The sequence below is a fragment of the Canariomyces notabilis genome (genome assembly GCF_033297395.1).
Source record: "Canariomyces notabilis strain CBS 508.74 unplaced genomic scaffold N656scaffold_35, whole genome shotgun sequence".
NCBI lineage: Eukaryota > Fungi > Ascomycota > Sordariomycetes > Sordariales > Chaetomiaceae > Canariomyces > Canariomyces notabilis.
This window is the reverse complement of record NW_027041857.1, coordinates 81,755-94,008: the sequence shown is the minus strand read 5'-3', so window position 1 is coordinate 94,008 and position 12,254 is coordinate 81,755. Positions and strand designations below refer to the sequence as shown.

At 54.6% G+C, this 12,254-nt stretch overlaps 4 protein-coding genes across 4 annotated transcripts; 2 read left to right on the top strand and 2 right to left on the bottom strand.

Moving 5' to 3' along the window:
- Positions 1-42: 42 nt before the first annotated feature.
- N656DRAFT_451072 (amino acid transporter) lies at positions 43-2,295 on the bottom strand. Its single transcript, XM_064809687.1, has 4 exons — positions 2,218-2,295; positions 1,337-1,961; positions 486-1,263; positions 43-399 (listed from the first exon to the last, which is right to left on the bottom strand). The coding sequence occupies exons 2-4, from the start codon at positions 1,841-1,843 to the stop codon at positions 170-172; spliced, it is 1,515 nt and encodes a 504-aa protein (XP_064665618.1). The 5' UTR covers positions 1,844-1,961; positions 2,218-2,295; the 3' UTR covers positions 43-169.
- Positions 2,296-3,206: 911 nt separating this feature from the next.
- Positions 3,207-4,892, bottom strand: N656DRAFT_772080 (glycoside hydrolase family 7 protein; the record flags this gene model as incomplete). The annotated part of the gene is made up of 6 exons (XM_064813899.1): positions 3,207-3,264; positions 3,322-3,452; positions 3,519-3,765; positions 3,820-4,032; positions 4,108-4,244; positions 4,326-4,892. 6 exons carry the CDS (start codon positions 4,890-4,892, stop codon positions 3,207-3,209), a joined length of 1,353 nt encoding a protein of 450 aa, XP_064665617.1.
- A 2,145-nt stretch (positions 4,893-7,037) lies between these two features.
- On the top strand, positions 7,038-8,111 carry N656DRAFT_802115 (uncharacterized protein; the record flags this gene model as incomplete). Its single annotated transcript, XM_064818209.1, has 1 exon — positions 7,038-8,111. The coding sequence occupies one exon, from the start codon at positions 7,038-7,040 to the stop codon at positions 8,109-8,111; it is 1,074 nt and encodes a 357-aa protein (XP_064665616.1).
- Positions 8,112-8,752: 641 nt separating this feature from the next.
- On the top strand, positions 8,753-10,134 carry N656DRAFT_740576 (PEBP-like protein; the record flags this gene model as incomplete). Its single annotated transcript, XM_064812802.1, has 3 exons — positions 8,753-9,069; positions 9,135-9,419; positions 9,484-10,134. Coding segments are annotated over 3 exons (809 nt in total), but the record flags the coding sequence as incomplete, so codon positions are not given.
- Between the last annotated feature and the right edge of the window lie 2,120 nt (positions 10,135-12,254).

Sequence of the window (12,254 nt, the reverse complement as noted above, 5' to 3'; positions counted from 1 at the left end):
CCTATACGTGGATAGTATAGACTCTAAGGGTATGAAGGCGCTAGTTCAAAAGTTCGGATGGGTTGTTGGATCACGCTTGGAAGCCCTGTTCTTGGTGGTATCGTGCATACATCGATATGTCATGGGCTGTGTCTCACGCCGGATATCTCGCAGCGACATGGCTCCTTTTCTAATCCTTTTTGCCGGGGAGTCCGGCAGCAGCCCCGGGCAGTCCCGCCACTGGCTGCCCCAGATGCTCTGTCGGCGGCCCTTGGTAGTGCTTCCGGCCCCAGACGACGTACCAGGCAGATGCAATAGCAACAAAACCGACAAAGACGACAGGGGCATAATTGACAGTCAGGGGGGTGACCGGAAGGTAAGCGGGCATGCAGAAAAGGGGCACGGCAAGGATCGACCAGGCTGGTTTGAGCTCGCTGGTTAGCAAGTGATACAAGTAGAGGTCGAGGAAATGGACAGAAATGAGGACGCGAAAGGAAGCAACTCACCAAGGGCAATTCCGTTGCAGAGCCAGCCAAACTTGCCCAAAGAAAACTTGCCATCCTTGACCTGAGCGCGGCCCTCCAGCATGGACACGGCAATCGGAGCAGCATACGACAGGGTCAAGGAGATGACGCCGACACCCGAGAAGGCATTGAAGGCGGTGGTAGAGCCAAAGTAGATGACGCCCAGCAGGATCTGAATCACCATGGACAGCATCATGGCGTTCAGGGGCAGGTCAAGCGTGGGATGCACCTGCTTCCACCACTTGGAACCGGGGATGGCGCCGTCGCGGGCAAAGGCCCAGGTGCAGCGAGAGGCCGCCGTGGTGCAGGCCACGCCGCAGAGTATGGCCAGCACCATCAGAGGCAGAAGCAGGGCAATGGCGGCGCCCGAAGAGCCGACGGCCGACTTGATGATGGTGGGCACGGGCTGGCCCGAGGGGAGAGCCACCAGCATGGCCAGATCGGGCAGGACAAACATCAGGGGCACAAGGAACAGCAGGCCGCCGATCGTGTTGATGACAATGGTTAGCACCATGGCCTTGGGCACCTGGGTAGCTGGGTGCTGCACCTCCTCGCACATGCTGATGACCATGCCCGTGGATGAAGTGGCGTAGGCAGCGTGGAGCAAGCCGACACAGAACGACCACCCCGCCGGCCATCCAGACGTGGGCTCGAAACCTCCCAGGGCGAACGCAGCATCGCGTCGTCCCTCCTTCGCGACGGCAAGGACAGTGACTAGCATGGCGATGAGTCCGGCAAAGGTCCAGAAGACGGCAAAGGTCTGCAGCGGCATGTTAGCAAGGTGCGGAAGAGACCGGGCAGTGCATGTAGGTAGGTAAGGGTATCTAGCTCACATCCAAAAGGGGCAAGAATTTGTTGCCAAAGGTCGAGATGGCATTACACAGCAGCGTTATAGCCAAAAAGGTCAGAAACACCTGGTACGTGTCGGTGACCCAGATACCCACGCCAGGCTCCGACTCGAAGACATTGACGCACGCCACAAAAAACAGCGTCGTCCCAAACTGCACCGCCAGAGTGATCGTGATATTCCCCACGACGTAGCACCACCCACAAATATACGCCGCCACCCTCCTGATCCTCGCCGGCGCCAACATAAACGTCTGATAGTAAACCCCACCAGCAGTCGGATAGACGGAGGTAATCTCACCCAGCGACGCGGCGACGCAGAGGATGATCAAACTAACAAGGACCCAGCCCCAGACGACGACGGCGGGGCCGCCGCCCTGCAGCGGATAGTAGAGCGTCGTGGCGAGGCCGTAGGGAATCGACGCCAGCACGAAGGACATGAAGGCCACGTGCCAGGTTGAGCGCGTGCGTACCAGTTCCGCCTTGTACCCCATCGCGGCCAAGAAGCCGTCCGCGTCGTCTGACGAGTCGTATTCGGTGACGGTGCCCGTGCCCGGGCGCGCGTCGGCCCGCGCCGGCGGCAATGACGCCACAGCGCCACGACCGGATGAACTGCCCGGGAGTGAGCTCATGATCGCCGGCGGTTTGCGTGGGGTTGTTTATTTGGGCTGAGTGTTGCGCATGGGAGAAGAAAAAATGAAGGGAAGGAAAGGAAATTGAGCTTGAGCTTGAGCTTGGCGGGGTACCTCGCTCCTTCCTTTCTGGCATTCCAGAATTCCAATGATTTTTTCGTTGAGTTCGCTTCGCCGAGGTTCCAAGGCACAGGTAACGCAGAATGGGTCCCTTGCCAGAGGGATGGGTACCTTACTAATTGAGGTTAGTGTCCGAGCATCAGACCAGAGCGCTTTCCTTATCAGCCAGGAACTGAATGTTGAGAGATAAGGTACCTGCTACGGATACCTGGTGGCTTTATCTTCCTTATCGACTTCTCTCAAGCAGGGCACAACTGTTTTGAGTTCGTCAGCTGCCCGTATGCACTTGGCTTGAATATCTGAGGTAGGTACAGTAGATCCAACCGTACGGTATGGAGGGCAGTTCATGTGGCCTACCTCCGTCGAGTTGGGACTCTGGGGGCATTAAGTTCCTGTTACGTCACTGCACCATGCACTACCTAAGACCCACCCCCACGCAGGCACATTTTTGCCTACAGAACCTCCAGCACATCCCTACGGAACAACGTTTGCTACACTAACACTCAAACCACGCCAACGTTTCACGCCCACGCGCAAGGTAAAACAGAGATTCAGATCGAAGAGTTGGCACCGGTACACCCTACCTAATTCGAGTTCAACGCTGAATACCTATGGACAATGTGGACAACCATGGCTCTCCTGCCAAGGGTTGGGGTTATATATGGCAAACTGCTGAGACACAAGACCACACTTCCCCTGAATACCCCTGACGTACATGGGAATGTAGGTATGCTTCCCCTAGAGCATTTACATGTTCAAGCTCACTTTTACAGCCCACATCATGGAGGTCTACTAATTTCTCAAGGTGCAACAAGTACCATGCCATGAAAATCTGGCTGTGATGGGCTCCACTTCCAGTGATCCTTGCCCAGAGCAATCCAGTGCTTTCATCGTTTGACGGACCTGACCAGTTGTGTTACAACATAAATTTCCCAAAATGGCATTGTCTGAAATGCGAATCGCAATTTCTACGACTATAAGAACCTAAGATGCTTATAGACATTCTGAATGGAGAAAGACACAGTCTTATTTGTCCCATCAGCGAACAAGAGCCCAAAGGTGGTGCCAACGCCGCATACGAGATGCGCGAGCTGAGAGCCAAAGCTTAGACCTGGTGAGTCGAGCCGATGGGGCCGAAGCGGATGTTGGACCAGACGACCTTGCTATAAGACGGGTCAGCATCTTGTTGTGTTAAAAAGCCAGAGAAAGGAGAAACGTACGCGTTGGGGTACTGCGACTCGACCTCGGAGGGGACACCCGAGGTCTGGGGGCATGAGCCGCGAGCGGCGCCGGGCTGGCCTTCCTTCTCGGGCGGGTAGATGGAGTCGAGCCAGAGCATGTTGGCGTAGTGCTGCGAGACATCATTATCAACACCCATCTTTCAAATATCAGGGAATGCAGTAGAGCAAAAACTTACGTCGTCCCAGATGGACATGACGAGGACCATGGGGATCTGGAGAGCAGCATTGAGCTGGGGGAACCCGCCGACCTCCTCGAAGCGGTTGCGGTCGTCAAAGGCCGTGAAGGCGGCCGAGCACAGCTCGGGCGTGATGTCGGCCGTCGCGGGGGCGCCCTCCCAGGCGGTCGGGGCGGGGGTGTCAATCTTTTGGCCGTTTTGGATGAAGAACTGCGTGAGCTTGTTCGGCTGGAACCGGGTGACGACACTGTTATCCATGTCAGTATGCGGCTTAATCCCGAATATGCATTTAGTGACTTACGTGAATTTCTTGCTGGTGTCGACCGTCTTGCCCTTGCCGTAAAAGTCGGTCACACCCATGCGGTAGGGGTTGTAGTCGCAGCCGTTGGCGTCGCAGCCGCCGGCGAAGCGGTCCTCGGAGTAGGTACCGCCGCAGTTGGACGTCTCGCAGACGTGGTACTTGTTGTTCTCGCACGGGTGAGGGGTGAAGGCATACGAATACGCGTTCGACTCCCTGTGAGGTTCTGTGTTAGGCGAATATTCAGGTACATTCAGGGGTGGTGCCAGTGATCGGTACTAGTAAACATACCAAACATCGATTTCGGCGCAGCAGCCGCCATAGGGACCGACACCGGCATTGGCGTCGTTGGTCGACGACTTCCAGCCCTCGATGTTGGCCTTGCCACCCACGAACTTGAGATCACGGGCGCATTGGGCATCGCAGTACTGCCCAGGGAATCAGATCAGCCGTTCTGTCAAAACCTCTCCCGTTATGGCTTCATGTCAGGTGGCCGGATAGAGACTTACACCTGTACCGTACTTGGCACCGGCCTTGTTGCTGGGATAGCTGGCCATGCCACCGTCCTCCTCCATGGCGACAAAGTACAGGGCGCTGTTGAGGCCGCACTCAACCGTCGACAGGTCAACGTCAAAGGCAAACTCGTTGTTCATCAAAGTAAACATCTGGTACTTGGAGGCGCCGTTCATGAGGTAGAAGCGCGACCCAATGTTTGTGCCGTACTCGTGCTTGGTGACGAACTTGAGCGTCAGCGAGTCGCCGCTGGTCGAGGCGCCGTAGGTGCTCTGGTAGTTGGCGCCCTCGAGCTGGCACTTGGACGCGCAGTCGGTTGCCGAGCTGCATGCGTCGGTCCACGCGTTGCCGTCATAGCAGTTCTTGCCGCTCGAGTCGTGCAGCCAGCGCCAGTTGGAGTCGATGACCACCTCACCGTTGACCGCAGTGCAGGATCCACCGCTCGAGCAGCGCTTCCAGGTGAGCTTGGGGTGTGTCTCAGTCTGCTGCTTGCCCGCCTGCTGAGCCGCAACGAGGCTCGTCAGGGGCAGAGCCGCCGCGAGATACTGGAGATACTGCTTCATGGCTGCGAGACCGTAACTGAGTAAAGAAACTCTAGAGAAATCCGGGTTGAGCGTGACAAGAGGAGGCTCTGTGCTGCAGTCGGCCCCAGGGGAGGCTACCGCGTCTTCTTATACGTCCTGAACCCTCGACCCCCCTGCCGGGGCCTGGTCCGCCCTGGAAAGTGGCGACAGGCTCATCATCCTTGGAACTCGAGCTCTGGAAAAGACAGCCGTCTTTCCATAGCCGCAGCTCCATATCCCTTTATTGATCAGCCAACAGTTGGTCCGAGTTCGCCGGGAGGCAATGCACGGCGAATCTTGGCCCAGCTAAGCGACAGCAAGATAGATTGGATGCCCCTGGAAATCTGGGGTATTTCATGGGGTATCATGGGGTATGGCGCCGAATTGCGTCCCGGAGGGCCCTCCACGGCGGCGAGTGATGATGAACACATCGAACCGAAGTCTTTCGGTTGCGGGCATTAGAATGATTAGCCCGTTGTGACGCTGGCCCTTCTCAGTCCCATCATTTCCATGCCTTTTTCCGGGTCGGATCATCTTCGAATCACGGAGTCTTGGACCCCGCAGTTGCAATGTCGTCCCCAATGGGTTCCCGGGCGGCTATGGAGGGACGTTGCTTGACGGGGCAATTTACCAGGCAATTAAATCGGCCCCTCACCGACCACATCTTCCCCGAGGCCCCAGTTGTGCCGAGCACCACAAACAACGTCCCATTGGCCGGCGCCGGCGTTCTGGGCGGACTTGTTGCCGGCAGTTGGTGTGCAGGACTGGTCCAAGTTGGGTTGGATTGACAGCTCAGCCAGTCACCTTCAGTGCCATAGATTCCCGCCCTGGCATCTGACTGTAAGCTGGTATGGGATTAATTATCGCGACCCGGATGCTTCTACCGAAGAGTTGAATTGCTCTAGCTCAACTCGGCCACCATCCCTTGGCCTCTCTCTCTTCTCTATGACGCCTCAATAATGGATAATGGATCGAGCAAAAGCGGAGCTCCCGCTTCCGATTTGTTGCGCATCAAACTGAGCGACCCAGCATAAGATAGGTACTTTGTATGTGCATGTAGGTAGAGGTGAGATCTGTTGAGAAACATTGACGACAATAGAGTAGTAGCTGAGCAACGCGAATGATCCATGATGAAGAGGAAGGCTCAACTTTGAGCTAAAAGACAATCATTCACGGCGTTGGAACCAGTGATAGAGGCTGCTACGATGTGCCTGAATTACCTATTGACTAAGGTACCTGAGTGTACCGTCTCACCGTCATAGGTAAGGATTGATGTCTTAGGTATGGTCAATTACCCCTGGACATCCATGGATCTCAGTTATAACATGAGCTACAAACCTCAGGTACATACACACACCACATGCAGACATCATAATGCAAGAGCACAAAGAGCGAAGAAGGAAACATTCTGATTATACATATATACTATTCCATCTCACTGGTCACATTGATAGTGCCTACTAGTAGTGCCTTACCCAACGCTGGCGATCCCTCCCTCCCGAGTCCAGATTGATACGACCTGGAGCAACATGAATTGCCTGGAACTCAACATGAAGTCACATGTAGGTGACCACATCGTCATAGTTCTGAGAAGGACCGAATGAAGAGGAACCTTGAAACTCACTTCAAGTCTCCCCTGGCTAGCTTGTAATTGCAGCAGTGATTAGCGACAAAGGCGCCGTTCAATTCGACATTCCTATATTCACCTAGTCAGAAGGATTTGGCCGCCCTCGAGTACGAGTCGGACTTGATCTCGGACTTTCCAATCGCCTGACAGCTTTGCCGTAGACGTGCACTTGAGCAGATGTGGACTAGCCAAACCTTCGTCAATCTCACCGGTGAGTCACTGGGGCAGGAACAAGCGACGGGAATAACGACATGGCTTGCTTCACTGCTTGTGAAGAGCAATACATATGGAAGCTTAAATATACCCTTACCTAGGTAGGTACATGTATATACCAAGGAATTAAACAGCATGAAAAGCCGACGGGTTACTCCAGCCTCTGCTAATTATTCGAATGTTCATGTTGACTCGACAGAGAGATCGAAATCTGCGGGACCCGACATCTCACGCTTATAGTGTATAGGACTCTGTTGTTCTAGATCCCTCACATTCATACTTTGTATCTTGCATTTCCATACAAGATGATAGAACCTAAACGCAAATTTTCGACTTGGTCCTCGTTTCTCACCGCTGCCTTCACCCTAACATCTCCAACACTTGCGCAGAACTTGAAACCTCATGGGAGCTCACATGCATCCCGTGGCTCACCAGCAGCCTTGCCGCTCCCACACCGAATCGTGACCCAATTTCAAAAGCCATCCTGGATCGAAAACATCGCAGTTCGCTCAAACGGAGACCTGCTACTCACCCAGCTGTTCCCCAGCCCAATCCTCTACACCGTCATCAGCCCGGCAAGTGTCTCGCCCAAAACCGGGATAGTCCACACATTCGATGGCGTGGAGGGCCTGTTGGGTATCACGGAGACAGCAACACCGGACGTCTTTGTTCTCGTCGGGACCAATGCATCAAACCCCGGTTCCGGCGCATCCACTGCATGGAGTGTGGATTTCCGACAGCGTGATTCACAACCCGCCGTGACCGAAATCGCGCAGCTACGCGATGCAAGAGTGCCCAACGGGATGACAACTTCTCCTCAACTGGGTGACTCGGTTTTGATAGCCGACTCGGCCGGGTTCGTCTGGCATCTTGACCTGCACACTGGCGAGCACAGGGTTGCTGCACAGGTTCCTGAGATGGCTCCTGCGGCCGGATCGTCAGGCACGGGGATCAACGGGGTCAAGATGCACGGCGGGTATCTGTACTGGAGCAACAGTGCCGATGCTTCTCTCTACCGGCTGGGGGGGCGCAGAGATGGTTCTCCTTGCGAGAGTGCGAGGGTGCAGAAGGCGGCTGCGCCGGACGCGACGTTCCTTGATGACTTTGTCATTGGCAAGGATGGGACGATTTGGGCTGCGACTAACTCCGATAATCGTTTGTTGGCTGTACGAGGGTTTAATGGGAGTGTTGTGGTTGCCGGAGGGACCTCAGAGTTGACGCTGGCGGGCAATACCGCGGCTGCATTTGGAAGGGGCAAAACAGATGCCCATATCCTTTATGTTGTGACCTGTGGTGGCCTCAGGGCACCTGTCAACGGCACGTACACTGAGGGAGGAAAAGTGGTAGCTGTTGATACCCGGGGATTTGCGTGGGATTAGAACGGGGTCTAAGTTGGGGCGGTAATTATAGTATGTGCAATACATGATGTAGCACATGAGGGAACGAGCACTCCGGGTCTCAAGATCCAAAAAGCACATTGCACAGAGCACTGGGCATTTTTACGCTGTAACGCATGCAATTCTGTAACTAAGGAGCCCAGGAGTTAGGTCAAAGAGCTACTGTCTCAAGTGTTTCCACATCGTTGCTTCTTCCTCCCGAAACTCAGGGGGGCCGCCAAGACAGTGTCTCCGTGTGATCTCCAACCTGAAGTCGACAACGGCGCTGTGCACAGCCCAAGCCAGAGTGCTTTTCTCTCTGCCAAGGTTGAGATTCACGTCCGGGTGTTTCGCAGTGCAGTTCCTTCCGCTCGGTCGTGTCTCCGGATAGCATCGACGGCATCGGAGTTTATATGTGCTGGGGATCGTTTCGAAACTTGAACATGCCATTGCATCGTCAGTCATTCATGGTTTATATATACGAAGGTGCGTCGCCCTTTATACTCCAAAGGTCTTGCACGACTCGAGTCCGTCCCTCTCCTTGTCCATTTACACCTTCGCTTCTCCCAGTGCTGCGCACTGCATCCATTACCAACCGGATTTTTTTTTTTTTTTTTGAACGCTGTTCACCCCCTAATTTGCACCAATGTTCCGAGCTGCGGGCCTGCTCGCCCTCGCCCTGGCCCTTGGGGTCTCGGCAGACGATAATGCTGTCAGTGTCAGCACGTTGGACTTCAAGAACAGATTTGTGCAATCAGGGATTGTACCGGAGGTTATCGCCGCGCTGGACCCTTCAGTATCCTTCTACGCCAGCTATAGGGCTGCGGATGGCCACAACGAGCTGTTGGTGCCCGGCTCGAGCCTTAGCGTTTCCGAGGCAACAATGCCGTTCGAGTTCAGCGTCGAGAACCTGAACAATGCGACAAACATTACCGCTCAGACGAGGTTCTTGATCTACCTGGTTAGGAACTTGGGGACCTATCTTACCATAATCCGGGAACTGCCGTGCTAACAGTTCTTTGCTAGCTGGACGCTGATGCTCCGTCACGGAACAATCCGACAGCAAGAAACCTCCGCCACTATCTGGCAGGGAATTATACACGAACAGGATCCAATTCCACTGTTCTGAGTACCGCCCAGCTCCTTGGACTGCCAACCGGGCAGCAAGCATTTACACCCTTCACGAACCCCAACCCGGCCCCGAACACGGGGGTCCACCGGTTTATTTATGCGCTCTATACCCAGCCGGCCCGGTTCAACAATGCAGGCTTTGAGTCTGTTGGAATGGAAACCGAAACTTCAAACTGGAATGTAAGTACAACCCACTACGAAGACCAGATTTGCTAGGATTAGCAGCTCACCTTATGTTCCACAGCTCTCGCAATGGCGTACGCAGCTCGGGCTGGGGCCTGCAATCGGCGCCACCTACTTCACCATCGATACAAGCGCGAACGGCGGTCAGGGTGGGAATTCGACTGCGGGCACCGCCGGAGCAGGCGCCGCCTTCGGAACCATCGTGTCTCCGTACCTGATTGGTCTCATAGCCCTTGCAACGACCTTGGGTCTGCAACTTCTTGTATAGCCAAGGACTGGGCATCTTGGTATGGAGACATCGGAGGAGGATTCACCACCTTCATCATGGCATGATGTTGCGCTGCCCATTTTGGCCTTGCCTTTGAGTCGTCATGCGTATGACCTCCTGGTTCCCGGATGTGCAGCGCGGTCGCCGGTTGATGGTCAATCTAGCAAGGTCAAAACCGGTAGTGAGGCCTTAAAGCGCTTGATTTACATAGTCTAGTGCTTGATGTCGTCCGGTCGCGGTTGACATCGAACTTGAAGGTTGGTACTCCATGGCAGGCAAAAGGAGCAGCAATTTTCCAAGTCGGTGGCTGGAGATTCTGGAATCGCTAGGTTGTGTCGCGCTGCTCGTGACGGTCACGGTGTTCAACCCCCTATCAAGAAAGTCAACAACCTCCTTGAACTTCATACAATTTAGGGAAGTGACTCTCATTCACAGAAGACAACCAGCTCAATAACAACTAGAACTAGTTAGCTCTAATACTGAACAAGGTTGATGTTGTGAGAAAAGGGACGTTTGATAATAACTGTACTATTCGATAACAATGCATGTAGATGGCGTGTCACTTGCTGCGCTTGAGTTCTGATTCGCTTTGTAAGGTAGGTCACATGCAAGCCAGGGCATTTTCATCAGCGATGGTATCAATCTAAGGTATATTTCTGCTCTAGTCAACTTCCGTTGTGCTGGTGGGACTCATCCTTCTTTCTCTCATCCCTTGTCCTCTCACCACAACCTGGTCGCTCTGGCAATCTGATTTCCGTCTGGTGACAATCTAGTTCCGTCAGTCATTCTTGTTTCCGAGGCATTCTTTTTCCCCGGGCATTATCCATCGTGACCAGTGGCCAGCCTGTAGATGCCAGAAGATTGGTCTACTCCGACTCGGGGAGGTCGAGCCGCAGCTCAAGGTAATGCACCGCCTCGTCGAGGATTTCACCCTGCCTAGATTTTTCCCAGGCTTCAGTAACCTCCCCTTCATACAAGCCCATGAGCATTTGCATTTCATCGCTAGGGTTTGCGCGGAGATCGGCCCTCTGCGGTCTGGCATCATGCCACTCCTGGATCCACCGGCGGCAATTGGTCTCGAAAGACTGGTAATGCCGGTCATGTCTTAGAGCGTACATCCGCGCCTGGAAGGCGCCAGTCCTTTCCATAATCCACAGTACCCTGATGAGATCAGGCTCATTGCGAAGCCACCCGGGCCACTCCCCCGGCCGGTCCAGTTGGTCCCGGATGATGTTAGCCACAGTCGGAGCCATGTGGCGCAACGCAGAGGTCAGGGCAGCTCGAGACGTGCCGCCAACGTTATCATGTTGCAGATAGTTGAGCGGCACGACAGGGAAGCATTCTCCACCAGTGCAGCCAGCCGCCGGCGGCGTATGGGCCAGCCGGTTGAGGAGCTGCATGTGAGTCCGAACGAACTCAGCGATAGGCCGACCCCGAACGGCGTCTGGGATGCTGTAGAAGCCCCGCAGGGTATGCCACAGCTTGCACTGGTCAAGATTCCAGACGTCGTCACCGGGCTGGAAGAGGGTGTCGATGGCGCGTTCAACAGTGGTGGGCTCGTCACGGGGTCCGGTCTGGCAGTATTCTTTCACTGCCATGGCTGCATCGATCCGTGCACCCTGAGGGTTGGTCGATGTATAGAACTCGAGTCTGTCCGACTCTTGACCGCGAGCAATCTGAAGAAGCCTTGGTAGTGGGCTTCCGGTGCAGAGAAGGCCGGGGTCATTACGGATAAGGTTGTCCCAGGCGCGGGTGACAAGCTCGCACATTTCGTGCTTGCAATGGTCAGAAGTCGGCATTCTGTCGATCTTGTCAACCATCGCACACATCTCGAAAAGGATGCCCCTGTCGCAGGCCGGGTCATAGTCACCGTTCTCGACATAAGGCTGGACAGCATCCTGCGACTCGTTAGCAGCTGCGGCCAACTCAGAGCTTGTAGCCGACGGGATCAAGTTGCCTTCGTAGTCTGAGCCCTCGCCCTCACTCGGAGACATGGCCATGTCCACGTCTTGGGGCTCGTCCATGGCCTCGGGCGGGCCTGGAGACACGAACATGCCTGCTTCTTCTGCTGGCATGATTGGGATCGTAATGAAAGGATGGGGGTGGCTTACCGCTCTTGATCCGCGTGTTTCGCGGTGTGTTTGTAGTAGCGTAGGGCAACCCTCTGCGTCGTGAGTGTCGGGAGAGGTACGCTTCGGCCTGCTGAGAGAGACAAAATCGACGGTTCAGCAGGTCGAAGGTGTTGGTGGCAGAGGGGTGTCCTGAATGTTGGTTTGGTTTGTAGGTTTAGGAGAGGTGGAACACGACTCACGCTTCTTATATATAGTAAATCCAAAATGTATCACCATGAGAGCCGGTCTATGACCTTTCTTTGACTTAACGTTGTTGAAGAGCATAGAAAGGCTGCTCTCGTTCGCATAGGTAAGCTATTCATGTTGTTCAACTCGCCTGTGAAGGTGAGATGTGTGGTGAAGTGTCGGTTTCTGCTGTTGTACTAAGTTGTTCGGTTCTGTATACCTAGATTGATTATAATATTATATGACTAGGAGAGGTGGCTCCAAAAG

Bases quoted from the DNA above. Each gene is read 5' to 3' on its own strand.
- N656DRAFT_451072 (XM_064809687.1), bottom strand. From the start codon at position 1,843: ATGGGGTACAAGGCGGAACTGGTACGCACGCGCTCAACCTGGCACGTG. The intron at 1,264-1,336 runs GTGAGCTAGATA...ATGCCGCTGCAG, and splicing joins AATTCTTGCCCCTTTTGGAT to ACCTTTGCCGTCTTCTGGAC. The intron at 400-485 runs GTGAGTTGCTTC...AGCTCAAACCAG, and splicing joins CTGCAACGGAATTGCCCTTG to CCTGGTCGATCCTTGCCGTG.